This window comes from Podarcis melisellensis (genome assembly GCF_964234715.1).
Source record: "Podarcis melisellensis genome assembly, chromosome: 10".
Taxonomy (NCBI): Eukaryota; Metazoa; Chordata; class Lepidosauria; order Squamata; family Lacertidae; genus Podarcis; species Podarcis melisellensis.
This window is the reverse complement of record NC_138542.1, coordinates 74,741,928-74,767,760: the sequence shown is the minus strand read 5'-3', so window position 1 is coordinate 74,767,760 and position 25,833 is coordinate 74,741,928. Positions and strand designations below refer to the sequence as shown.

General features: G+C 46.7%; 2 protein-coding genes across 5 annotated transcripts in view; both read left to right on the top strand.

Annotated features, from left to right (window-relative positions):
* The window catches only part of LOC309378673 (uncharacterized protein), an 89,050-nt gene extending 83,069 nt beyond the window's left edge, over window positions 1-5,981 (top strand). Inside the window, exons 2-3 of one of the 4 annotated variants that reach the window (XM_081927186.1) lie at window positions 2,093-2,233; window positions 2,770-5,981. In XM_081927186.1, the coding sequence (XP_081783312.1) occupies window positions 3,373-4,794 (1,422 nt within the window). In that variant the 5' untranslated portion in view covers window positions 2,093-2,233; window positions 2,770-3,372 and the 3' untranslated portion in view covers window positions 4,795-5,981. Of the gene's footprint in view, window positions 1-2,092; window positions 2,234-2,745 lie in introns of all 4 variants that reach the window. The other 3 variants (XM_081927185.1, XM_081927187.1, XM_081927188.1) reach the window with 3 other exon arrangements.
* The window catches only part of LOC309378580 (uncharacterized protein), a 163,702-nt gene that overhangs the window by 71,526 nt on the left and 66,343 nt on the right, over window positions 1-25,833 (top strand). Inside the window, exon 2 of the mRNA XM_081926900.1 lies at window positions 18,049-18,221. The gene's annotated coding sequence lies outside the window, so the exon portion shown is untranslated. The remainder of the gene's footprint in view (window positions 1-18,048; window positions 18,222-25,833) is intronic.

The following is a 25,833-nucleotide window of genomic DNA, read 5'->3' as shown; positions in this document are numbered from 1 at the left end:
AACAAGCCTGGCTCACTCCAGTTTAAACCAGCTTCATCTGGTTCCTCAAAACAAGAAAGGTTCTTCATAACCTCATAGCAACTGATCCCACCACCAGCTCTCAGCAGAAAGGAAACTGCCGAGTTTCAGGAAGCCTGCATTAGATCAATACTTTTCAATGCCTGGAAAATGCAGCCATGCCACTTAAAGGTCAGTACCAACAGTTTGAATCGTGCTTGGAAAACTGGTGGGAGCCAGGTAAAGTCCTTTAAGGGCAGTGATATGTGGTCTCGGTGGCTGCTCCCATGCAGTTGCAGTTTCTGGGTCACCTTCAAAGGTAGCCCATGTAGACCGCATAGCAGTAGTCCAAGTTGGAAATAACCAGAGCGTGCACCACTCTGGTGAGACAGTCTGCAGGGAAGGAGGGTCTCGGCCTGCGTTCCAGATGGAGCTGCTAGGCAGCTGCCCTGGACACAGAATTGACCTCTGCCTCCATGGTCAGCTGTGAGTCCAAAATGACCCCTAGGCTGCGCACCTGGTTATTTAGGGGCACAGTTACCCCATCAGGACCAGGGGGTCACCCACACCATCCCACCCCCTGTTCCCCAGGGACAGTACTTCTGTCTTGTCAGGATTCAAGCTCAGTCTGTTAGCCACCATCCATCTTCAAACCACCTCCAGGCACCAACACAGGGCATTCACCACCTTCACTGATTCCGATTTAAACAAGAAGAAGATCTGGGTATCACCAACATACTGCTGAACACCCAGCCCAAAACCCCAATGATCTCTTCCAGCAGCTTCATATAGATATTAAAAAGCATGGGGGAGAGGATGGAGCCCTGAGGCACCCCACAAGTGAGAGCCCAGGGGTCAGAACAGCCATCCCCCAACACCACTTTCTGGACATGGCCCAGGAGGAAGGAGGGGAACCACTGCATAACCATTTCCCCAGCTCTCCTAGAGGGTTCAGTAGGACACCATGGCCAAAGGTCTCCAAAGCCACTGAGAGATCTAGCAGAACCAGGAAACAGCTTTCCCCTCAGACTCTAGCGCATTGGAGATCATCAACCAGAGCAACGAGGGCAGTTTCTGTCACATGATGAGGCCTGAATCCCAGTTGGAAGGATCATGGTGGCAGAAGCTTTCCTGGTCCTGCACCCCCAAAACCTCCAGGCACAAGTCTTTCATTAGCTTTCAAGGGGCCATCCGATACTTGGTGGTCTTTTCTTCAAAAGACAAATATTTTGAATACTTTTACAGTGACATATGATGTAAATAGCACATCCACATTGGAGAGATTTTGATACACACGTCTGAGCTCATCTCTCCGCCTGAAACTGCTGTGTTAGCAGCACTTTCTGGGCAGTGTGTTTGGGGGTCCTGGGCTGCCTAGACAACAAGACCCCCTTCTCAGCCTGGCTTATATGGTCCCAAGGAAAGCAGAGCAGTACGTTAGGCACCAGCTTGGTTGCAGGAGTGGCTGGAAGGAGGTGTGCAGGACACCATGCAACTATCGTAGAGACTCCACTCTGGATTTGTATAGCCTTTTCTTTTCCTGAAGATAACTCACCAGGCAGTGAAGGTTTACTTTTGCTTCTTGAGGACCTCCCTTCCCAGATGTATGATGTAAATAGTGCTTCTGTTTTCCTTGTTCCACATCGGAGAGACTTTAATACACAGATCTGAGCTCATCTCTCCGCCTGAAACTTCTGTGTTAGCAGCACTGCCTGGACAGTGTGTTTGGGGGTTCAGGGCTGCCTAGACAACAAGACCCCCTTCTCAGCCTGGCTTATATGGTCCCAAGGAAAGCAGAGCAGTATGTTAGGCACCAGCTTGACTGCAGGAGTGGCTGGAAGGAGGTGTGCAGGACACCATCCAACCATCTTAGAGACTCCACTCTGGATTTGTGTAGGTTTTCCTCCATAGCTTTTTCCTCTCCTGAAGATAACTCACGAGGCAGCAAAGTATTACGACCAGAGTTTTCCTTCTCAATGGGCTCCCTTCCCCGACCATGAGCCCCATCTGCCCTTCACTTTCCTCTGCAGAATGGGCAGAATCTGCCTTCTTGACTGTGGGATTCACTGTTGTCCTCATCCTCTCCATCCACTAGGGCCTTTCTTCACCTGCAGCAAAATTCCCCAACCCACCAAGGATTTGAGACCATCTATTCTCACCTGGTTTAGCCAGCCGGTTGAAGCCATTCCTGGGCTTGTGACCCCTATTCTATCCTGACAGCTTCTGGAAGCCACAGGTGGGAACTGAGTGTAGGATGGGGACCATTGATGGATAAATTACCCCATAACGTGCATGACATGACCCCCACCAAAGGAACTAATGCTCTCCTAACACCCCAAGACATCATATAATTATGATATTTGAGAGTGAACTGGAATAAATTCCTCTCTAGAAAAAACACAACTTCAGGCAATAAGTAAATTAATACTACTTATTCAAGGTACTACATATTCCACTAAGTACAGTTTTTCTATTTGCCTTGAATATCCGCTTTTCAGTGTCATTTTAGGATAGTCCTGCGTGAGAAGACGGGCACGAGATCAGACAGCACATCATTCTTTTAAAAATCATGCTGCTTTATTAACATTGATTGAGGATTATGAAAGTTGCTCATGAATTACTATCATTTGTTAACATTACAACTTCATTTCCAAAAAATTGGGAACATGGGGAGGAGGTGGGGGAATGTAGGAGGCGTTGATATAGGAGAAGGTGCTAATGGAGCTTGATTTATTTTCTTTCCCTTAGTTCTCTTCCTTGAAACCCAAACAGGATTTCCTTTCTTCCCACTCTGAAGAAGGAGATGGAGAAGACAGTCAGAACTCCAGGGAATGGGGCACTTTTAGTTTCATTAGGAATAGAAATTAAAATGTGTGACATGCAGAATATGCTTCATTGAATGAGCACACATAGTTCACATCAACAACCTCCAACAGGGGAAAAACCATTTAAAGGTATGGAGTGTGGGAAAAGATTCACTGATAGTCGAAAAGTTAGAACACATCAGCAGAGTCACATGGGCAAGAATGGATTCCAATGCAGGGAGTGTGGGAAGAACTTTAGTCAGAGTGGACTCCTCAATATACACCAGCGGACTCACACAGGGGAGAAACCATATAAATGTATGGAATGTGGAAAGAGCTTCAGTCGGAGTGATGCACTTAGCACTCATCAACGGACTCACACAGGGGAGAAACCACATAAATGTATGGAGTGTGGAAAGAGCTTCAGTCAGAGTGGACACTTAAGTTTACATCAGCAGACTCACACAGGGGAGAAACCATTTAAATGTTTGGAGTGTGGAAAGAGCTTTAGTGATAATGGATACGGAAATTACACCAGCGGATTCACACAGGGGAGAAACCATATAAATGTATGGAGTGCGGAAAGAGCTTCAGTTTCAATGCAGCCCTTAGAACACATCAAAGGACTCACACAGGGGAGAAACCATATAAATGTATGGAGTGTGGAAAGAGCTTTAGTGATAATGGAAGCCTTAGAATACATCAACAGACTCACACAGGGGAGAAACCATTTAAATGTATGGAGTGTGGAAAGAGCTTCAGTTGCAATGCAACCCTTAGAATACATCAACAGACTCACACAGGGGAGAAACCACATAAATGTATGGAGTGTGGAAAGAGCTTCAGTCAGAGTGGACACTTAAGTTTACATCAGCAGACTCACACAGGGGAGAAACCATTTAAATGTATGAAGTGTGGAAAGAGCTTCAGTCAGAGTGGACACCTCAATATACATCATCGGGGACACACAGGAGAGAAACCATTTAAATGTATGGAGTGCGGAAAGAGCTTTAGTGATAATGGAAGCCTTAGAATACATCAACAGACTCACACAGGGGAGAAACCATTTAAATGTATGGAGTGTGGAAAGAGCTTCAGTTGCAATGCAACCCTTAGAATACATCAACAGACTCACACAGGGGAGAAACCACATAAATGTATGGAGTGTGGAAAGAGCTTCAGTCAGAGTGGACACTTAAGTTTACATCAGCAGACTCACACAGGGGAGAAACCATTTAAATGTATGAAGTGTGGAAAGAGCTTCAGTCAGAGTGGACACCTCAATATACATCAACGGACTCACACAGGGGATAAACCATTTAAATGTATGGAGTGTGGAAAGAGCTTCAGTCATAATGGAAGCCTTAGAACACATCAACGTACTCACACAGGAGAGAAACCCTTTAAATGTTTGGAGTGTGGAAAGAGCTTCAGTCAGAATGGAGACCTTAAATTACACGAGAGGATTCACACAGGGCACAAACCATATGAATGTATGGAGTGTGGAAAGAGCTTCAGTTTTAATGGAAACCTTAGAAATCATCAACGGACTCACACAGGGGAGAAACCATATAAATGCATGGATTGTGGAAAGAGCTTCCGTTTTAATGGAAACCTTAGAACACATCAACGGACTCACACAGGAGAGAAACCATATAAATGTATGAAGTGTGGAAAGAGCTTCAGTCAGAGTGGACACCTCTATATACACCAACGGACTCACACAGGAGAGAAACCATTTAAATGTATGGAGTGTGGAAAGAGCTTTAGTGATAATGGACAACTTAGAAAACATCAACGGACTCACACAGGGGAGAAACCATTTAAATGTATGGAGTGTGGAAAGAGCTTTAGTGATAATGGAAACCTTAGAACACATCAACGGACTTACACTGGGGAGAAACCGTTTAAATGCATGGAGTGCGGAAAGAGCTTCAGTCAGAATGGAAATCTTAGAAACCATCAGCAGACACACAGGGCAGAAACTGTTTAAATGTATGGAGTGCGGGAAGGAGCTGCAGTCAGAGTGGAACCCTTGATTTATGTCAACAAACTCACACAAAACACAAACCTTATCAATATCAGGAAAGTTGATAGAGGTTCAGTCCTAGTGGAAGTTCTAAATCAACAGACTCACGGACAGGAAGAACTTTAAGAGTTGAAACCCTACAAACCAACAACAAACTCAGAGGAGAAGCAGTTTAAATGAAAAGATTGCAAAAAGTGCTTTATTTACAATGGAGTGTTTAAGGAACATCCAGGGACTCTCACATGGACAAACCCATTTAGATGTTTGGAGTGTTGGATGTCTTCCTCTCAGAGTCCACTCTTTTCTTCACAGCCTTGAACTCAGCAGGAAATCAGTCATTAACACGTGTTGGGTATGCGAAGTTCTGGAATTTATGTGTAAAACTGTATAGTAATGAAATATTGAAGGCAATGTCAAACAATGTGATTATAATCTAAGATGTAAAGTACCTTTTGATAGAGAAAGGGTGAGGGTTTATCTGGATTGCTGGTGGTCAGTGAGGATTAGGGCTGGGCGATATATTGTCCAAAGTGGTTTCTAGACCACATCGTGATAACCTTCCAAAAACAATTGATATGGCAACACATCACAGATCACAGTGTCGGGGATGCTCATTTGCCTGGAAGCAGCCGGCAGAAAGCTTGGCTTTGTGAAGCCCCTGCAGATTTCGAGTTGCTGACTTCCCTCCCAGAAGACAGGAAGCGACACACACACACCTCCATTGCCCTGTGTCCTTCCAGCCTCTTTCCTCCCTTGCTCCCTTCTGCCGGTTTGTGTGCCTGACTTAGATATCCTGTGTGCTGTATTTTTTTACGGCTGAAACTGGATTTGCTCTCAGAAGCAAAGTTTTGTACCTTTCTGGGGACCCAGTGAGAACTGTATGCTTTGAAATCTCAGTAAAGTAACAAGGGAAAGGTTCATAAAGGTTTTTCTAACCACATTTTTAGAGGTCCACTGCTGGAAGTGTGGGAAAGAAACAAAAAATTATTGGAACAGAAGACCCCTTGGTGGCTATCGCCAATTGATATCCTGACAATAAAAAAAACAAACATCGAAGGAGAAAGATGGACCTATGAAGACTTGCTAGTAAAAACAGAGACCGGTTGGAGGATTAGGCCTTATGAAGAAATAAAGAACAAATTGACAGGATGGATCCAGTTTCACCAAATTAATTCTATATGGACTGAAGACAAAAAGAATGGGATAAGTGAGAAAAAATCTAGATTCCAGATCGAAATACTAGAAAGTAAAACAAAACTCCTATCAAAAATGTATAGCCTGTTACTTGAATGGGACACCAAGGATGAAGAAGGAGGTAATGGTGAGATGGGCAATGGACTTTGGATATAACATAGAGTTTGATAAATGGAAGGCATTATGGAATAAAGGTATGAGATTCTCGGCATGCACAACACTCAGGGAAAATATGTATAAAATGATGTACAGGTGGTACGTAATGCCCCTAAAATTGGAAAAAATATCTAAAACTGGTGATAAATTATGTTGGAAGTGTAAGATCAAGGAGGGCGATTTTTATCATATGTGGTGGTTGTGTGAGCCTATCAAAAAATTCTGGGAATCTATTTACAATGAACTAAAAAAAATCTTCAAATATACCTTTATAAAAAAAAACCCGAAGCCTTTTTGCTGGGGATAATTGGAGAGGAAATCAAAAAGGAAGATCAAACACTCTTTCAGTACGCGACAGTGGCTGCCAGAACTCTAATAGCGCAGAATTGGAAAACATCAAAAATCCCAACTATAAACGAGTGGCAATCCAAACTATTTGACTATTTAGAATTGGCAAAAATGACACAGAAAATAAGATATAAAGTTTATATCAAAAAGATATAAAGTTTAACAAAGAATGGGATAAATTTATGACATAAATGGAAACAGAGGTCAAAAATCTAAAAATCACAGTAGGTGCGACGTAACATTTGTGATGTAAAGAGTTTTTTGAGGAAAAGAAACTGCAGATAAAAAATCATATAATATATTCTGAAACTGAGATGAAGGGAAGTCAATCAGTGTTGTGTGTTATTTAGTAAATGTAATTTAATTTGTTGGTATCTTATGTTAGGAGATGTTTTTTCTTTTGTTTTCGTTATTATTATTTCTCTTTTTTATGTATTTCTTTTTTGTGTGTATGTGTTATGTATGTTTCTTTTGTTTGTTTTAATGTTTGATGTAGCAAAACGAATTAAAACCAATAAAAAAAATTAAAAAAAAAGAAATCTAAGTAAAGTATTATGGAAGAAGTCCTGCTGCCTCTGTGTGTGTTTTTGACCTCAGTGTGGAACTTGCTCTACACATGGCCCCTACCCTGCTGCTACTTGGCTCATGCCCTGGAGTTGCTCTACTCAAGCATTCAAGAAGGGGTTGTATGTGAGTGTCAGACTGGTTTATGCACCAAACCCTCTCACCCCCACCACCGCATGATCTCCAAACTCTGCTTCTTCACTAGAACTTCTCCCTGCCTCCTACGTGTTCTGAAGAACACTTAAAATACTGTAATTTAATGGGAGTTTTCCCCCAAGCCTTATTGCAAGAGGGGGAAGGATGGGTTGCAGGTACCAGGGAAGTCTCCTGGGGGTCCATCTTCCCTCACGAACCCCATGGGGCAACCTCAGAGCTCCTGCTTATTCTGGGGTTTGGGGAAGATAGTCCTTTTCCATAGTCCCAGAAGTTCTTATTCTTCCTACCAGAGGACCAGTGTTCATATTATTATCATACTTATTTTACTGATGTTGCTGCTGTTGCTGTCATGGACTGGCTGGGTGAAAGGGGGGGAGACACCAGCTGGCGGACCCCCAAGGGAAGAAGGCTCAGAGTCCGGGTCTTGTATGCCCCCAAAGGCTATCAAAACTCCTAGGTCTGGCCAATTAAAGGCTGGTATGGGAGCCGTTGGGGGGCCAGGTCAGTTATTTCTTTTTTGCCTCTCCTCTGGAAAAGTGCTCTTTCTTCTGGGGTTTGATTACTTTTGCCTCCTTCAGTGCCCACTGCATCCTCAGCGAGGTGCAATACTGTCCTTTCAACTTATGTAGGGCTCTCTCTCAGGACTGCTACCCAGGAGTCTGCCTATGCAAACTGCTCCGAACATCCAGGGTTTTTGGTCACGCTTCAAAAGACCTGGTTGGTTTGCCCCAGGTCCCACAAGCCGGGGGGGGGCAGCAGGGAGTTCTTAGTCGTTTGAGGTTCATTGCTCCACCATATTTGTGCTTGAATTTGCCAAAATTATTCACCATGCCTTGTAATGGAGTCCATTCCTCCTGTGAGTGTGACCACCCCCATTATGCCCTCCTGCTTAAGTTGTTACACAAGGGGGACTCCCTGCCCTTCTGACATGTTGCAGATAAAATAAAAGGTGGGGGAAAGACTTTTGAAAAGACTGGTGGCCAGCAGGGCTGACAGTGAGAAAGCCTATAGAAAGAAAAGACTCATAAATAAATGCCCCCCTCAGCTGCACACCCCGCCAGTCCTGGGCAGAGAACTCGCAGTTGTGCCAAGGGGGGAGAGAGCCTGATCTCTGCAGCCCCAGCCCTCAGCCGGACAGGAGCCTTCAAGCAAAACACAAAGTGAGAGAACTCCCCCCCCCCACAACCCTCTTGGCTGAGCTTGAGACAATACATAGACATTCACAGAGCTGGGAGCCAGCTGTTGCCTGGTTGAGGCACCCACAGCTGGCAGTCCACTGATGCCGGGGAGGGGGGGTCCACAAACACAGAGAGAGAGAGAAAGAGAAAGAGAGAGAGAGAGAGAGAGCTGGCCCTCCAGCCCAGCTCCCCTGGCTGAGCTGGAGACAAAAGCGTCAATGCAAAACACACAAAAAGAAAGCTCCCCCCCCCCAAATGTGCAATTTAACTGCGAGCAAAACACACAGAGCAGCCCCCCCTTGCCTGAGACACACAGAGAGCTGGGGGGGGCACTGCTCCCTCAGTTGAGGCACCCACAGCTGGGTGGGTTCATAGAAAGCCTCAATTTATCCGAGTCACAGCACCAAATGTATACACTAGTACCTCGGGTTACATACGCTTCAGGTTACAGACGCTTCAGGTTACAGACTCCGCTAATCCAGAAATAGTACCTCAGGTTAATAACTTTGCTTCAGCATGAGAACAGAAATCGTGCTCCGCCGGCGCAGCGGCAGCAGGAGGCTCGATTAGCTAAAGTGGTGCTTCAGGTTAAGAACAGTTTCAGGTTAAGAACGGACCTCCGGAACGAATTAAGTTCTTAACCCGAGGTACCACTGTACCTCCAAAGGCTATAAAAACTCCTATTAAAGGTAAAGGCACCCCTGACCGTTAGGTCCAGTCGTGGCCGACTCTGGGGTTGCGGCCCTCATTTTGCTTTACTGGCTGAGGGAGCCAGCGTGCAGCTTCCGGGTCATATGGCCAGCATGACAAAGCCGCTTCTGGCAAACCAGAGCAGAGCACGGGAACGCCGTTTACCTTCCCGCTGGAGTGGTACCTATTTATTTACTTGCACTTTGACGTGCTTTCAAACTGCTAGGTTGGCAGGAGCAGGGACCGAGCAACGGGAGCTCACCCTGTCATCGCGGGGCTTTGAACAGCTCACGGAAGAACCCCGACCAAACCTAAGAGGAGGCATGTAGTGGTGATAGGGGATTCCCTACTGAGGGGAACAGAAGCAGTGATCTGTGGGCCTGATAAGATGTCTCGGGAGGTGTGCTGTTTCCCCGGGGCTAAGATCCAAGATGTAACTGAACGACTGCAAGGAATCATGAAACCCACTGACAAATATCCCTTCCTTTTGGTTCATGTGGGAACCAATGACACTGCAAGAAATAGTGAACAGCTGGCTTCGCAAATGGTGTAAACAGGAACGGTTTGGATTCTTAGATCACGGACTGCAGTTTCTTGAAGATGGACTTCTGGCAAGTGATGAGCTGCACCTCACAACGGTTGGGAGGAATGTTTTTGCCAAAAATCTCAGAAACCTCATCAGGAGGGCTTTAAACTAACTAATGTCGGGGAGGGAGACAGTGCTCCTGAAGGTAGGAGTCTATCAAATGATGAAGATGATCATCCAAATGTCAGAGACCAAATGGAGCAAACAGCACGCAGACCTAGTGGTGGGATGAAAAAATCCTTAAATAAGAGACACGGGGGAATGATTAATGGACTTCAATGTCTGTACACTAATGCGCATGGGAAATAAACAAGATGAGCTTGAGCTCTTGGTACAGCAAACTAAATATGACATAATAGGCATCACTGAAACCTGGTGGGATAAGTCCCACGATTGGAATGTAATAATGGAGGGATACAATCTATTTCAGAGAAACAGACCAGACAAGAAAGGAGGAGGAGTGGCGTTATATGTCAGCGATGTGTATACCTGTGAAGAGATCCAAGATTTAGAACCTCAAAGCCAAAGTGAGAGCATTTGGGTCAAAATAAAGGGAGAGAAGAATAACAGAGACCTCATTGTGGGAATTTACTATAGATCCCCAAGCCAAACGGAGGACATAGATGATGCCTTCCTGGAACAGATGGCCAAGCACGCAAAAGGAAGGGAGATAGTAGTAATGAGGGACTTCAATTACCCGGATACTTGTTGGATGTCAAACTCAGCCAAGAGCATAAGGTCAAACAGATTCCTCACTGGCCTTGCAGACAACTTCATTGTCCAGAAAGTGGGAGAAGCAACAAGAGGAATAGCCATTTTAGATCTGGTCCTAACCAAAGTTGATGACCTGGTTAGTGGGGTAGAAGTGGAAGGACATTAGGCGCGAGTGATCATGCTCTTCTGAAGTTTACTATACAGCGGAACGGAGCAGCCAAGCATACTAGGACTCAATTTCTTGACTTTAAGAAAGCCGACTTCATAAAACTTAGGGAAGTGCTGGGTGAGATCCCATGGACAGTAATACTAAAAGGAAAGGAAGTTCATGATGGCTGGGTGTTTGTTAAGAGGGAGATAGTAAAAGCACAACTTCAGGCAATACCAATGAGACGGAAACATGGAAGGTGCCTAAAGAAGCCAGGGTGGCTATCTAAAGAACTTTTAACTGAGTTAAGATTAAAAAAGGATGTGTACAAAAAATGGAAAAGGGGGGGAAACCACCAAAGAGGAATTCAAACAAATAGCCAGCACATGTAGACACAAAGTCAGAAAAGCTAAAGCACAGAATGAACTCAGGCTTGCTAGAGAGGTTAAAAGCAACAAAAAAGGCTTTTATGGGTATGTCCGTAGCAAAAGGAAGAACAAAGAAACAGTGGGGTCACTCAGAGGAGAAGATGGTGAAATGCAAACAGGGGACACAGAAAGGGCTGAACTCCTCAATGCCTTCTTTGCCTCAGTCTTCTCCGATAAAGAAAACAATGCCCGACCTGAAGAATTTGGAGCAAATGATTCAGCAGAGGAAACACAGCCCAGAATAACTAAGGAGATAGTACAAGAATACTTGGCTAGTTTAGATGTATTCAAGTCTCCAGGGCCAGATGAACTGCATCCAAGAGTATTAAAAGAACTGGCAGATGTGATCTCAGAACCACTGGCAGTCATCTTTGAGAATTCCTGGAGAACAGGCGAAGTCCCGGCAGACTGGAGGAGGGCAAATGTTGTCCCTATTTTCAAAAAGGGGAAAAGAGAGGACCCAAATAATTACTGCCCAGTCAGTCTGACATCAATACCAGGGAAGATTCTGGAGCAGATCATTAAGCAAACAGTCTGTGAGCACCTAGAAAGGAATGCTGTGATCACCAATAGTCAGCATGGATTTCTGAAAAATAAGTCATGTCAGACTAACCTGATCTCGTTTTTTGACAGAATTACAAGCCTGGTAGATGAAGGGAATGCAGTGGATGTAGCCTACCTTGATTTCAGCAAGGCATTTGACAAGGTGCCCCATGATATTCTTGTAAAGAAGCTGGTAAAATGCAGACTTGACTATGCTACCACTCAGTGGATTTGTAACTGGCTGACTGACCGAACCCAAAGGGTGCTAATAATAAAAATAATAATAATAATAATAATAATAATAATAATAATAATAATAATAATTTATTATTTATACCCCGCCCATCTGGCTGGGCTTCCCCAGCCACTCTGGGCGGCTTCCAAAAGAAAATTAAAATACTATAATACATCAAATATTAAAAGCTTCCCAAAACAGGGCTGCCTTCAGATGTCTTCTAAAAGTTTGGTAGTTGTTGTTCTCTTTGCCATCTGGTGCGAGGGTGTTCCACAGGGAAGGTGCCACTACCGAGAAGGCCCTCTGCCTGGTTCCCTGTAACTTGGCTTCTCGCAGTGAGGGAACCGCCAGAAGGCCCTCGGAGCTGGACCTCAGTGTCCGGGGAGAACGATGGGGGAGGAGACGCTCCTTCAGATATACTGGACCAAGGCCGTTTAGGGCTTTAAAGGTCAGCACCAACACTTTGAATTGTGCTCGGAAACGTACTGGGAACCAATGTAGGTCTTTCAAGACCGGTGTTATGTGGTCTCTGCGGCCGCTCCCAGTCACCAGTCTAACTGCCGCGTCCTGGATTAGTTGTAGTTTCTGAGTCACCTTCAAAGGTAGCCCCACATAACAACAATGCTTTTGGTTGGCATGCATATTTGTGGTATGATAAAGTTAAGATCAATAAGGCCTTTAAGAACCATATTGTCAGAAAAGCAGTGTTTAATGTCTGGACTAAATATAAAGACTTACTGGAAAATAAAACACCAAGGTGGCTTTCACCTTTGGAAGCTAAGGCCCGAAAAGGAACCAATATGGAAGCCTACTGGCCAAAATATTGGGAACTGTTAGAAAAAGCCGGAGATAATTGGAAATTGCAGAGTATGGAGAAAATGAAGGATAAAGTGCGAGACTGGTTACACTACGCTCAGATTAAGGAAACTTTTAAAAGTGACAAAAAGTTAGGATTCCAGGTGGAGAAATCGAAGTTGGAAACAGAACTGTTAGAACCTAAGACTAAGGTACTTTCAAGAATGTATAACTTGCTGTTGAAATGGAATACACAAGACGAAATGGTTAAATCGGCTATGATAAAATGGGCACAGGATATTGGGCATAATATTATGTTTGAGGATTGGGAAAGGTTGTGGACCACTGGGTTGAACTTTACTGCATGTAATGCTTTGAAAGAAAATGTAATGAAAATGATATACAGATGGTACATGACCCCAGTTAAATATACCATTCGTCAGACAATAAATGCTGGAAATGTAAGGAAATGAAGGAACATTCTACCACCTCTGGTGGACTTGCCCTAAGGTGAAGGCCTTCTGGGAAATGATATATAATGAGTTGAAAAAGGTGTTTAAGTATACCTTTACCAAGAAACCAGAGGCCTTTCTTCTGGGCATCGTCGACCAGAAGGTGTTAAAGAAAGATAGAACATTTTTCATGTATGCGACAACAGCAGCAAGGATACTACTCGCTAAGAATTGGAAAACTCAAGATCTACCCACACTGGAAGAATGGCAGACGCAACTGATGGACTATATGCAACTGGCGGAGATGATTGGCAGAATCCGAGACCTGGGAGAAGAGAGGATGGAAGAAGACTGGAAGAAATTCAAGATTTATCTACAAAAACATTATGATTTATCGGAATGTTAAAAAAGATGCTTAGTTATAAATAATTGGCCATCACTAAAATAGATTAGGAACTGATGAGAAGAGAGATTAAGAAAAACAAATTTGCAGGAGAACAATTTTATTGTAATTAAGCGGTTTTAAAATTTGGAAATAAGATGATAATTTGCTGGACAAAATTTATTAATGATGCAAATGGGAGTGGGAGGCGTGAGGAAGTTCAAAGAGGATATGAAATTTTGTTAAACAAAGTAATATTGTATATTGTTATTGGATGTTTTCTTTTTTTTCTGTAAAAACCCTAATAAATATTTCTAAAAAAAAAAACAAAGGTAGCCCCACATAGTAGTCCAAGCGGGAGATAACCAGAGCAGGCACCACTCTGGCGAGAGAGTCTGCGGGCAGATAGGGTCTCAGCCTGCGTACCAGATGGAGCTGGTAAACAGCTGCCCTGGACACAGATTTGACCTGTGCCTCCATGGACAGCTGTGAGTCCAAAATGACTCCCAGGCTGCGCACCTGGTCCTTCAGGGGCACAGTTACCCCATTCAGGACCAGGGAATCCTCCACACCTGCCCGCCTCCTGTCCCCCAAGAACAGTACTTCTGTCTTGTCAGGATTCAACCTCAATCTGTTAGCCGCCATCCAACCTCCAACCGCCTCCAGGCACTCACACAGGACCTTCACTGGTTCTGATTTGAAAGAGAGGTAGAGCTGGGTATCATCCGCATACTGATGAACACCCAGCCCAAATCCCCTGATGATCTCTCCCAGCGGCTTCATGTAGATGTTGAAAAGCATGGGGGAGAGGACAGAATCCTGATGCACCCCACAAGTGAGGGCCCAGGGGTCTGAACACTCATCCCCCACCACCACTTTCTGAACACGGCCCAGGAGGAAGGAGTGGAACCACTGTATGACAGTGCCCCCAGCTCCCAGCCCCTCAAGACGGTCCAGAAGGATGTTATGGTTGATGGTATCAAACGCCGCTGAGAGATCCCGCAGAACTAGGAAACAGCTCTCACCTTTGTCCCTATCCCGCTGGAGATCATCAACCAGTGCGACCAAGGCAGTTTCAGTCCCATGATGAGGCCTGAATCCCGACTGGAAGGGATCCAAATGGTCCGCTTCTTCCAGGCATGCCTGGAGTTGTTCGGCAATCGCTCGCTCAATCACCTTGCCCAAGAATGGAAGATTTGAGACTGGGCGATAGTTGGCCATCGTGGCCGCATCTAAAGATGGTTTTTTAAGAAGCGGTTTAATAACCGCCTCTTTCAGCGGGTCTGGGAAGGCTCCCTCACGGAGGGAAGCATTCACCACCCCACAAAGCCCATCGCCCAGTCCTTCCCGGCTAGCTTTTATAAGCCAGGATGGGCAAGGATCAAGGAGACAAGTGGTTGGTTTCACTCGTCCAAGCAGCCTGTCCACATCCTCGGGGGTAACAAATTGGAATTGATCCCACACAACTTGACTAGAAAGGACTCTAGCACTTTCCCGCCCCAGCCCTGCTCCCACGATGGAGTCTACCTCTTCTTGAATCTGAGCGACTTTATCTGCAAAAAACTTTGCAAAATCATTGCAGGAGATCATGTGGCCCGTACTGGGCCCCAATGTTGCAGGTGGTTCCGCTAAATTGCGAACCACCTGAAAGAGTCTCCTGCTGCTGTTTTCCGCAGATGCAATAGAGGCGGTAAAGAAATTCTTCTTCGCCGTCACTATCGCCACTTGGTAGGCTCGACGTTGAGCTCTAACCCGTGTCCGGTCAGATTCAGAATGGGTTATCGGCCACCGGTGCTCTAGCTGTCTCAACGATTGTTTCATTGCCCTCAGATCTGTGGAAAACCACGGGGCTGTCCGGGCTCCATGCAATCGGAGAGGGCGCTTTGGAGCCAAATAGTCAATAGCCCTGGTTAACTCCACATTCCAGCGGGCCACCAGGGAATCAGCTGAAAGGCCATCAGCATGGGATAAAACATCCCCTACCACTCTCTGGAAACCATTTGGATCCATTAAGTGGCAGGGTTGGACCATCTGAATCGGTCCCTTTGGTGGGCGGCGGAGGGGTGAGGAAAGGTACCCCCCCTCTCCTTCCGTATCATTACAGACGGCCTTTTCAGTTGTCGTGCCTGCCCTGTGGAACGCCCTTCCACCAGATGTCAAGGAGACAAACCTCCATAGACTCCTAAAAGCAGCTCCGTATCGGGAAGCTTTTAATATTTCATGTTGGGTCATGTTTTCTTCTATTCTTTTGGAAGCTGCCCAGAGACAATGTTCTTGTTCTTGTTGTACATCTTGTTGTCGTTGGACATCCAGCTTTTCATAGCCAACAACACAGAGAGAAAGGGCTGCTTCGTTCTGTGCTTTTGGACTCCTATGTGGGCTTACGGTTCTGGTGCTTGTGGATCTCATGGGATTTAATGTCTTGCCATTATAAATGCACAAGGATGAGCGCATTTACACAGACACATTTCCGCAAAAAGACCAAAACTCCGGCATGTAGCCGCAGGTGATACAATAAGAGCCTTTCTGCAAATGGCCTTTGCAACACAACTCCCTGGGTGGTAACAAAGTAGACACATTTGCCTCTTTGCAACGTAGCCCCGTTTCCTCAATGAATCCACCCATTTCTTGATGAAATGTAACTTCTGCCAGGAAAACCTAAGCTGAAATAGTAAGGAGAGCAAAACAGCAGCCCTGTCTGACCCCCGTCAGCCCCCAGACTCCCCCAGTCACGTGGCAGGAGATTCTTCCTGAGCCCCCCCCCCCTGAGACGGGTATGACATCATGGATGATCCAGTGATGATTCATATGATCCATTGGTGATCCCCATGATGCAAGCAGACTTGTCCAAAGAGCAGATCTCTAGGCCTGAATGAAAGGGGTCTGCGGTGATGGATTCTGGAGTCAAGAAATCCGCCCTTTCCAGGGATCTCTCAGGCTGGCCGGAAAAGGCAGGGAGCAGGAATCCTCAGGGATCCCGACGGACAGACAGACTTGTCATGTTGCCAAAACAGGAACTCGGAGTCTGATCTGATTTCCATGCAGAACGCATTTTGTGACTTCGCTGTTGGATTGTCGGGATCAGCCCCTCCCCCCTCTCCTGATCCCCAGAAGGAAGACGGGGGGGGGGGATTTCCTCTCCTCCTCCTCCCCCCCACGCTCAAAACTTTCCCTCCCCTCCCAGCACATCCTTCTCTCATCCCGCCCACACAATCCCAAATCCCTCCCCCAATACATTGCTCCTCCTCCAATCCGGCTTCTGCTACAGGAATGGGGGGGGGGTGAGCCCCCTCCAACTCTGCCTGCTTCTCTAGGAAGTGGAGCTTCCACTCCGAATTGCTGCTCTGCCCCGTAGCTCGGGGGGGGGGCGCTTTCGGAAAGGGGAGGGAGGAGGCAGGGGACCCCCCCTCGTGGATGTTGCAGGTAAGGAGAATCGGGAGCGAGGACAAAGAGGTAAAGGGGTCGCGGGGGGGGAGGAGAAGGAGAGGGGAGTAGAGGATCGCGGGATGGGGAAGGGGGGAGATAAGGACACAGAGACGCCCTCCAGCTCCCCCAAGCGCCTTCCGTGGGGCCTGGATCCCGCCACGCGTGCTTCGAAGGGGGCTTTCCTCGCAGGGCGGACCCCTCGCCCCGTTCCTCCTGGCTCCGTGCGGAGAAAAGCGGCCCATGAAAAGCTAAAGGGGCGCGAGAGACGCCTGGATAGAGACACCATGTCCCTCCCTTGCTCCTGTTGGGGGGCCCTAGGATGGAGAGATGGGGCGAGCAGGGTGAGGGGCCAGTTGCACCGGAGTGCAGGGGAAACTCCGGGAGAGAGGGAGGGGGTCGAGGAAGGGCAGCACTGGGGGGGGGGGAGAGAGATAGGAAGACCAGTCTTTGGGGAGAAGTCTCCATCGTGGCGCCCGCTGGGAATATCTGGAGCGCTAGGGGCTCCGCGTAGAGAGAGGTGGACCACGAAAGGGTTAACGGGCACGAGGGATAGAGACCCCCCCCCTGTCCCTCCCCGGCTCTTCTTGGGGGGGCCCTCCGGCTGGAGAGGACGTGGGGGGAGGGGGTCAAGAACGTGGGGGGAGAAGGGAGGGGGCATCCCCGAGGCAGGGAAGGGCAGCATTGTCAGGGTGGGTGGGAGATAGGAAGACCAGTCTTGCGGGAGGGGGCGTCTCCGTTGTGGCTTCCTCGGGGAATCTCTGGAGGGGCCGCCTTGGACTCTCTCTCCCGCCCAGGAATCGACCCCCTCTTCAGGGCGACCAGAGAGGAATCCCTGGAAAGTGGGGGGGGTTCAGTCCCGCCACTCCTTCCTTCCTGCAAGCTCCATCCTCCTTCCACCCCATAAGCCCCTGCCCTGTCCAGACACAGCCATTCTGCCCAGTCCAGCCACTGGTCCCCCTGGAGAGGAGAGGAAATCCCCAGAGGAAGAGGGGAGGGGGGAGGCCTTCTCAGAAGCGGCTCTTGGTTTCCGCAATCCCACCCAGGAAGCAGCCAGAAACCTTTTCCTCTCTCTCAGGCTTCCATCTTTATTGTCTTTTCCGCTGAGGATGAGGATAATGTACACCTGTCCTCAGAAACAGGGGTGCAGAGTCCATGGAATGGCTCTCAGGATTGATACAGAAGTTGCACCTCAAAAGCATTTCTGTTCCTCTTATTCTTTGTAGGCAGTGTCAGAGTGACTGACAAGCTGAGATACAATCCTTCATCATCCGATGACAGCGACTGCAGGAATCTTCCCAGTCAAAGGACCCATTTTCATGATAGACAGTGCCTGGGGCTGGAGGCTCTACACACCGGGTGTTCCTGTGCAGGCCAAAGACTGCCAGTATTAGCACAGGTGAGGTCTGTGACCTTCCCAAATTTACACACTGTATGTGAATGAGAGTTTGTGGGTGGGATTACCGTTTACCGCAACCCTGTGATTTTCTCCACCTATAACATTTCATAAGCTGATATTGCAGTACAAATTCCAAAATAACTAGAAAAAATCACAATGTAATAAGAATGATTGTAGTATTTACATCCTGTCCATCTGGTTTGGTTTCCCCAGCCACTCTGGGCAGCTTCCAGTACAGTGGTACCTCAGATTATGTACTTAATTTGTTCTGGAGGTCCGTACTTAACCTGAAACTTTTCTTAACCTGAAGCACCGCTTTAGCTAATGGGGCCTCCTGCTGCTGCCGCAGTGCCGGAGCCTGATTTCTATTCTCATCCTGAAGCAAAGTTCTTAACCTGAAGCACTATTTCTGGTTTGGCGAAGTCTGTAACCTGAAGTGTATGTCATCTGAGGTACCACTGTACACAAAAAAGACAGTAAAACATCAAACATTAAAAACCTCCCCATACAGGTCTACCTTCTGCTGTCTTCTAAATGTTAGATAGTTGTTCATTTCCTTGACCTCTGAAGGGAAGACATTCCACAGGGTGGGCGCCACCACCGAGAAGGCCCTCTGCCTGCTTCCCTGTGCCCTCACTTCTTGCAGGGAGGACCTCAGAGGAGGACCTCAGTGTTCAGAGTGAAGGATGGACGTGGAGATGCTCCTTCAGGTCTACAGGGCCAAGGCGGTTGAGGGCTTTAGGTCACAGATCTTGCTCCTCCATAATGATCTCCAAGACTGACATATAGTTAGCAGAGTAGAAAAAAACACTCAGAGGCAGCAAAAAATCCATTCAGCAGATAAATTTACTACTGAAGGCAAAGAAGCATAAGAATCCAAAAACTGAATTTACAGTAAAACCCTAACATAGCATAGCGAAACAGCACTTGGGTAAGAAAGACACAAGCAGAGTAGAGAATAGCAGAATAGGAAGTGGGACCAGGCTGTCAGTGTTTGTAAAAAGCAAAAAAAAAAGGAGGAAAAGGTTCTGACCTCCCTTTGCCTCTTCAGCCTGGTCCTCGGACCCTTGTCGGCACAAAAAGAGTCCACGAGAATATCCTTGCAGAGTTTTATTCTTAAAAGTCTTTGTGCAAAACACGACTGAATAACTCCACACACCAGCACCAACCAACCCAAACACCAGCCTCAGCAACAAACTAACATTTCTCACTTATATATACAACTTGGTGCAGACCGCTGAGTCATGCTGACCCAGCTTTATTCGCATTAAAGAAACAGCGGCCATTTTAGCCGTGACACCCCTTCTGTTTCTTTAAATGCGAAAAACCCCAACAGAAACAATACATACATACATTATACACATAAACCCAGTTTTGTCATCAGTTCATTATGGCATATTGCTGGCAAAGGCTTGGTGAACAAATCAGCAACATTATCTTGTGATTGACAATACTCCAGTTTGATTACCCCATTCTGTACACAATCTCTAACATTCGCATGACGGATAGCAATATGTTTTGATGCGGATTTCATTATTTCCGAGCCCGCTAATGCAATGCACGATTGGCTATCTTCATACACTTGGATAGGCAAATCAACTTTACAATCTAGATCTTTTAGTATCTGTATAAACCACATGATTTCATTGCATGCTAGCGACAGGCTCCCATATTCTGCCTCACAGGATGAGGTTGCAACAAATCCTTGTTTCTTTGACCTCCACCCAATTATGGAATTGGCAAACATCATAACCATTCCACTTGTAGATTTTCTGGTAGCTACACAGCTTCCCCAGTCCGCATCAACAAATACTTCTAGTTTTTCGTCTTGTGTACTAGATATCTTCAAACATACATTTAATGTCCCCTTTAGATATCTGATAAGCCTTTTCAAAGCACACCAATCAGCAGTACTGGGTTTAGATACACGTTGACTCAGAACATTTGTAGCACATGCAATGTCTGGCCTTGACCACTGGCTTAAATATAACAGTGATCCTATTTTTGAGTGATACAACTCAGGCTGATCAAATTTATCATCACACACTGTCTTTGGGAAATCTGGTGTCATGGGAGTCTGAACTGGCTTGCAGTTTTCCATGCCAAACTGCTCTATCAAACGAAGAATTTTCTCCTTCTGACTCAATAGGAAGCTTCCATCAGCTTCCTGCCTTACTTCTACTCCCAAGTAATTGCTTACAGGCCCCAAGGCTTTAAGCTTAAACCTCTTTTCCAGTTGACTTGTGAGCTTCTGGATCTCATCTGTGGAACTCCCTGCCACAAGCAAATCATCAACAAAGACTAAGAGCATTAGATATTTGTTGCCTGATCCCTTGGTGTACAGGCATGGATCAGCCACACTCCTTTTAAAACCAAGTTTTACAAGGGCTTCATTTAAACACTGGTTCCAACACCTTCCACTTTGTTTGAGACCATAAACAGCCTTTCTCAAACGCCAGACTGCACCATTCTCCTCTTCAAACCCAGGGGGTTGTCTCATTAATACTTCATGGTCTAAATTTGCATGCAGATATGCAGCATCAACATCAAAATGGTGCACTGCTAGTTGTCTTACAGCAGCAATGGAAAGCATTAAGCGAAAAGTTTCACTCTTTACAGTGGGAGAAAACACTTCATCATAACTCTCCCCTTTAATCTGAGTGAACCCTCTGGCTACTAATCTGGCTCGAAAACGTGGTTCCCCAGATGCAAGGGTTTTCCTTTTGTAAACCCACTTGCATGACACCACTCTGCCACCAGGTGGCGGCATTATGACCTCAAACACTTTGTTACGTTTAAAAGAGTCCATTTCTTCTTTCATAGCTTGTTCCCACAAAGCACGTTCCCCAGGGGGTAAGTCTAAGACTTCATTATAACTTTGTGGTTCCACACAACTCACATTACATACTCTCACTCCTCCTAGGGTCAAACGCTGAGGAGGTACACCCTTGTTTGAACGCTGGGAGCGCCTAGGCACTATTACTTCTTCTTCCCCCCTTATCTCTGGCTCTTCTTCCTCTTCCTCTAGAGAAGTATTATCTTTTGCCACATCTTTTGGGGAAATCTGTGCCTCCTCCTCCTCCTGCTCCTGCATTGCCAATGGCTGAGAAGAAGCCTCTTCTCTTACTTGCAGGGGCAGTAGGCAATCTGGGTTGGCATGGATCACAGTCCATCTGTCCTGGTCAGCGAAGTCTGCACTTCGTGACAGAACCACTCGTCCTGGGCGTAAATTGAAACGCCACCCTTTGCCATAGGACTGATATCCCACAAACCGCAGTCTCTGCGCTCTAGCACCCCCTTTCTGGCGCTGAGCTTTGGGGATGTTTACATGTGCCCAAGCACCCCAGTTATGGAGCATTGTCCACTCTGGTTCTTTCCCAAACAACACACGATAAGGAATATCTTTTGTAGAGCTAGACCAGGTTCTATTAATCAAAAAGTTCGCTGTCAGAAAAGCCTCACCCCACAGCCTATGGTTGTGACCCAATCCTGCATCCACTAGCAGGCAGTCCTTTACTGACTGTATTACAGCCCCACGTCTTTCACACAGACCATTTTCAGCAGGGCTATAAGGGTTAGTCAAACGATGAGTGATCCCCTTACGTCGCAACCATGTCCCAAATCGTTTGTTCAGAAATTCTCCACCCCTATCTGTTTGCAACTGCACAACAGGGCGAGCGAAGAGCTTTTCAGCTTGGGCAACCCATTCTCTGAATGTGGGGAAACACTCAGATTTCTGCTTTAACAAAAACAACCAACTAAAACGTGATTTATCATCAATTACCAGAAAAGCATATCTGGCGCCTCCTTCAGTCTTCTGTGGAAAAGGGCCTATCACGTCACAATGGACAAGTTCTAAAACCTCTTTAGATACTCTGTCACTTTTAGAAGCCACAGGCTTCCTCTTAGATTTGGCCATTTTACATACATTGCAATCTAGGAAACAGTTACAGCTGTTTACTTTTAGGTTCTTGCACACCTTTTGCATCTCTGAAAGCACACGGAAATTGGCGTGACCCAGTTTTCTGTGCAGTTCATGTACACACCCCTTATGAACTGGCAAATTATCCTGAACCACCTGGGCTGCTTTAACAGGCTTGTCCTGCATTACATATAACCCATTTTCCAACTTTGCATGGCCACATACCTGCGTTCCATTCTTTATCAGACAGCCATCCCGTGTGAAGTTAACACTATACCCTGCATTAATCAAACAGCTTACAGACAGCAAACAATAGTCCAAACTGCTGACAAACAGAGTCTCTGGTAGAGTAGTGTTCAAGCACTGCAGGAAACATGTTCCCTGGCCATCAATCTTGCTTCTACGACCATCAGCAAGATAAATTGAGTCTTTTCCATCAGCTGGCTTCCCCAGGGTCTTAAAGTCCTCCCGACTGTTGCAGATAATCCTGCTGCTCCCAGAGTCCAGCAACCATGTTCCTCGAGGTATCTTCCTCTCCTCTCGAGAAAATGCAGAAACAAACTGAGCAGAACGCGTGTTCTTCTTCTCTGAAGAGAACCCCTTCTGCTTACGTTTCTGCGTTGATTGCTGTCTCTGCTCCACGTCGTCTCCTGGAAGTCTTGCCCTGCATTGACGTTGGAGATGCCCGGGTTGGTTGCATCTATAGCATCTCCTCACTGCCATGGCCAAGTCCAAACCTTGGCGTTGCTCCATTGGCAGAGTCTGCTGCTGGCCCCCTCGACTGTAACTCCTCCGCTCTTGGAGTTCAGCTTGTTTATCTGACCTTCTTTCTGCTTCTTCGGTCAATCTTCCAACCACATACTCAAGGGTCAGATCTCGGGGACGCATACTCTCCATGCTGTTAATCACGGGCAACCAGCTTTCAGGCAAACTTGAAAGAATAATGTAGGTTTGGTCAGTCTCATCATAACGCTTACCTCTCTGCTGTAGTTGAAGAAACAGAGATTTCAGCGTTTGAAGATGAGTTGCCAAACTCTCACCTTCTTTCATAACAGTCCTGAACAGCCTTCTGGTCAGAGAAATTATAGTTCCAGCAGTTTCTCTGACATGCATTGCCCTTAATAAATTCCAGCACTCAAACGCTGTGCTGGCATTTGCTACATGCAATAACTGAGAGTTGCTCAAACACAGCATAATTTGGGCACGAGCCCTTTCATCTAGCCGTTTTTTCTCAGCAGAGTCAGTCCTCAAAACCTCAGTTTCAACACAGTCCCATAGTCCATCTCTCCTTAACAACTGCTGCATTTTAATTGACCAACTCAGCCAGTTGCTTTCTGAGAGAAGTTCAAAAGGGATGCCTCCCCCAATATTTACAACTTGGGAAGACTGGAAATCTGCCATCTCTGCTGGTGCTTGCTGAGCCCCTTCTGTGGGGCCTCCAGCAAACTCTCCAGACTCTCTCTTTAGAGTCCCACTAGATGGTCCTGGCTGGCACTCACCGGCTTCTAGCTGCTGCCTCTGTTGGCCCTCAGGTCCCGCCTGGCTCTGCAACTGGTGTAGCCGCTCTGTGAGTCGCCTACTGTGGTCCTCTAGCAGTTCAAACTGTTCCAGTAGCCGACGCTGAGTGCTTTTCTGGTCCTCAGATCCTAGCTGCTCCAGCGTCGCTGCAGACAGTTACAGCTTGCCACCAACTGCTCCAACGCACAGCCACCGGCTCCATACACCACCAGGACTCACCAGCTCCCTGCTGAGATGCTGTCAGTCGTTTTGCACTCTGCACATGCTCAGAAACACTGGGCCCATAACCTGTCAGTGTTTGTAAAAAGCAAAAAAAAGGAGGAAAAGGTTCTGACCTCCCTTTGCCTCTTCAGCCTGGTCCTCGGACCCTTGTCGGCACAAAAAGAGTCCACGAGAATATCCTTGCAGAGTTTTATTCTTAAAAGTCTTTGTGCAAAACACGACTGAATAACTCCACACACCAGCACCAACCAACCCAAACACCAGCCTCAGCAACAAACTAACATTTCTCACTTATATATACAACTTGGTGCAGACCGCTGAGTCATGCTGACCCAGCTTTATTCGCATTAAAGAAACAGCGGCCATTTTAGCCGTGACACAGGCACCTTTCAATACTGTAATTTATAAACCATTCAATGTCAGAGTAACCTTGGGACTGGATAACAAGCCTGGCTCACTCCAGTTTAAGCCAGCTTCTTCTGGTTCCCAAAATAAGGAAGGTTCAGCATAATCTCATAACAACTGATCCCACCACCTGCTCTCAGCAGAAAGGAAACTCCCTTATCAGCTAAAATGTTCCAGCTAGAGAAAACATCAGCTTGGACTCACACAGAGTAAAACCAACAGAACCTTCTTGAACCAATAGACTAGGAATGATCTCTATACATTAGATCAACAATTTTCTTTTCCTGAAAAATGCAGCCATGCCACTTACAGGTCAACACCATCAGTTTGAATTGCGCTTGGAAATGCACTGGGAGCCAGGGAAGATCCTTTAGGACCAGTGATATGTGGTCTAGGCGGCTGCTCCCAGTTACTAGTCCAGCTGTCACATTCTGAATTAGTTGCTGTTTCTGTTTCACCTTCAAAGGTAGCTCCATGTAGAGCGCATTGCAGTAGACCAAGCAGGAGGTACCCAGAGCATTGACCACTCTAGTGACACAGTCTGCAGGTTGGTAGGGTCTGCCTGCCACCTGTCCCCCAGGGACAGTGCTTCTGTCTTGTCAGGATTCAACCTCAATGTGTTACCCGCCACCCATCCTCCAACCACCTCCAAACAGACACACAGGGCATTCACCATCTTCACTAGTTCCAATTTAAAAGAAAGGAAGAACTGGGCATCATCCACATACTGGTGAACACCCAGCCAAACGGCCTGATGATCTCTCCCAGTGGCTGCATATAGATAGTAAAAAGTATGGGGGAGAGAATGGAGTCCTGAGGCACCCCAAAAGTGAGAGCCCAGGGGTCTGAACACTCATCCCCCAACACCACTTTCTGGACATGGCCCAGGAGGAAGGAGGGGAACCACTGCAGAGCAGGGCCCCCAGCACCTCTAGAGGGTTCAGAAGGATACAATGGTCAAAGGTCTCCAAAGCCGCTAAGAGATCCAGCAGAACCAGGAAACAGCTTTCCCCTCAGACTCTAGCCCATCAGAGATCATCACGCAGCACAACCAGGACAGTTTCTGTTGCATGATGAGGCCTGAATCCCAACTGGAAGGATCATGGTGGCAGAAGCTTTCCTGGTCCTGCACCCCCAAAGCTCCAGGCACAGGACTTTCATTAGCTTTGAAGGGGCCATCGGATACTTGGTGATCTTTTCTTCAAAAGACAAATATTCTAAATACTTTTTATTTGATGTATGATATATGATATGGACACAGGTGGCGCTGTGGGTTAAAGCCTCAGCGCCTAGGAATTGCCGATCGAAAGGTCGGCGGTTCGAATCCCTGCAGCGGGGTGCGCTCCCGCTGCTCGGTCCCAGCGCCTGCCAACCTAGCAGTTCGAAAGCACCTCCGGGTGCAAGTAGATAAATAGGGACCGCTTACCAGCGGGAAGGTAAACGGCGTTTCCATGTGCAGCTCTGGCTTGCCAGAGCAGCGATGTCACGCTGGCCACGTGACCCGGAAGTGTCTCCAGACAGCGCTGGCCCCTGGCCTCTTAAGTG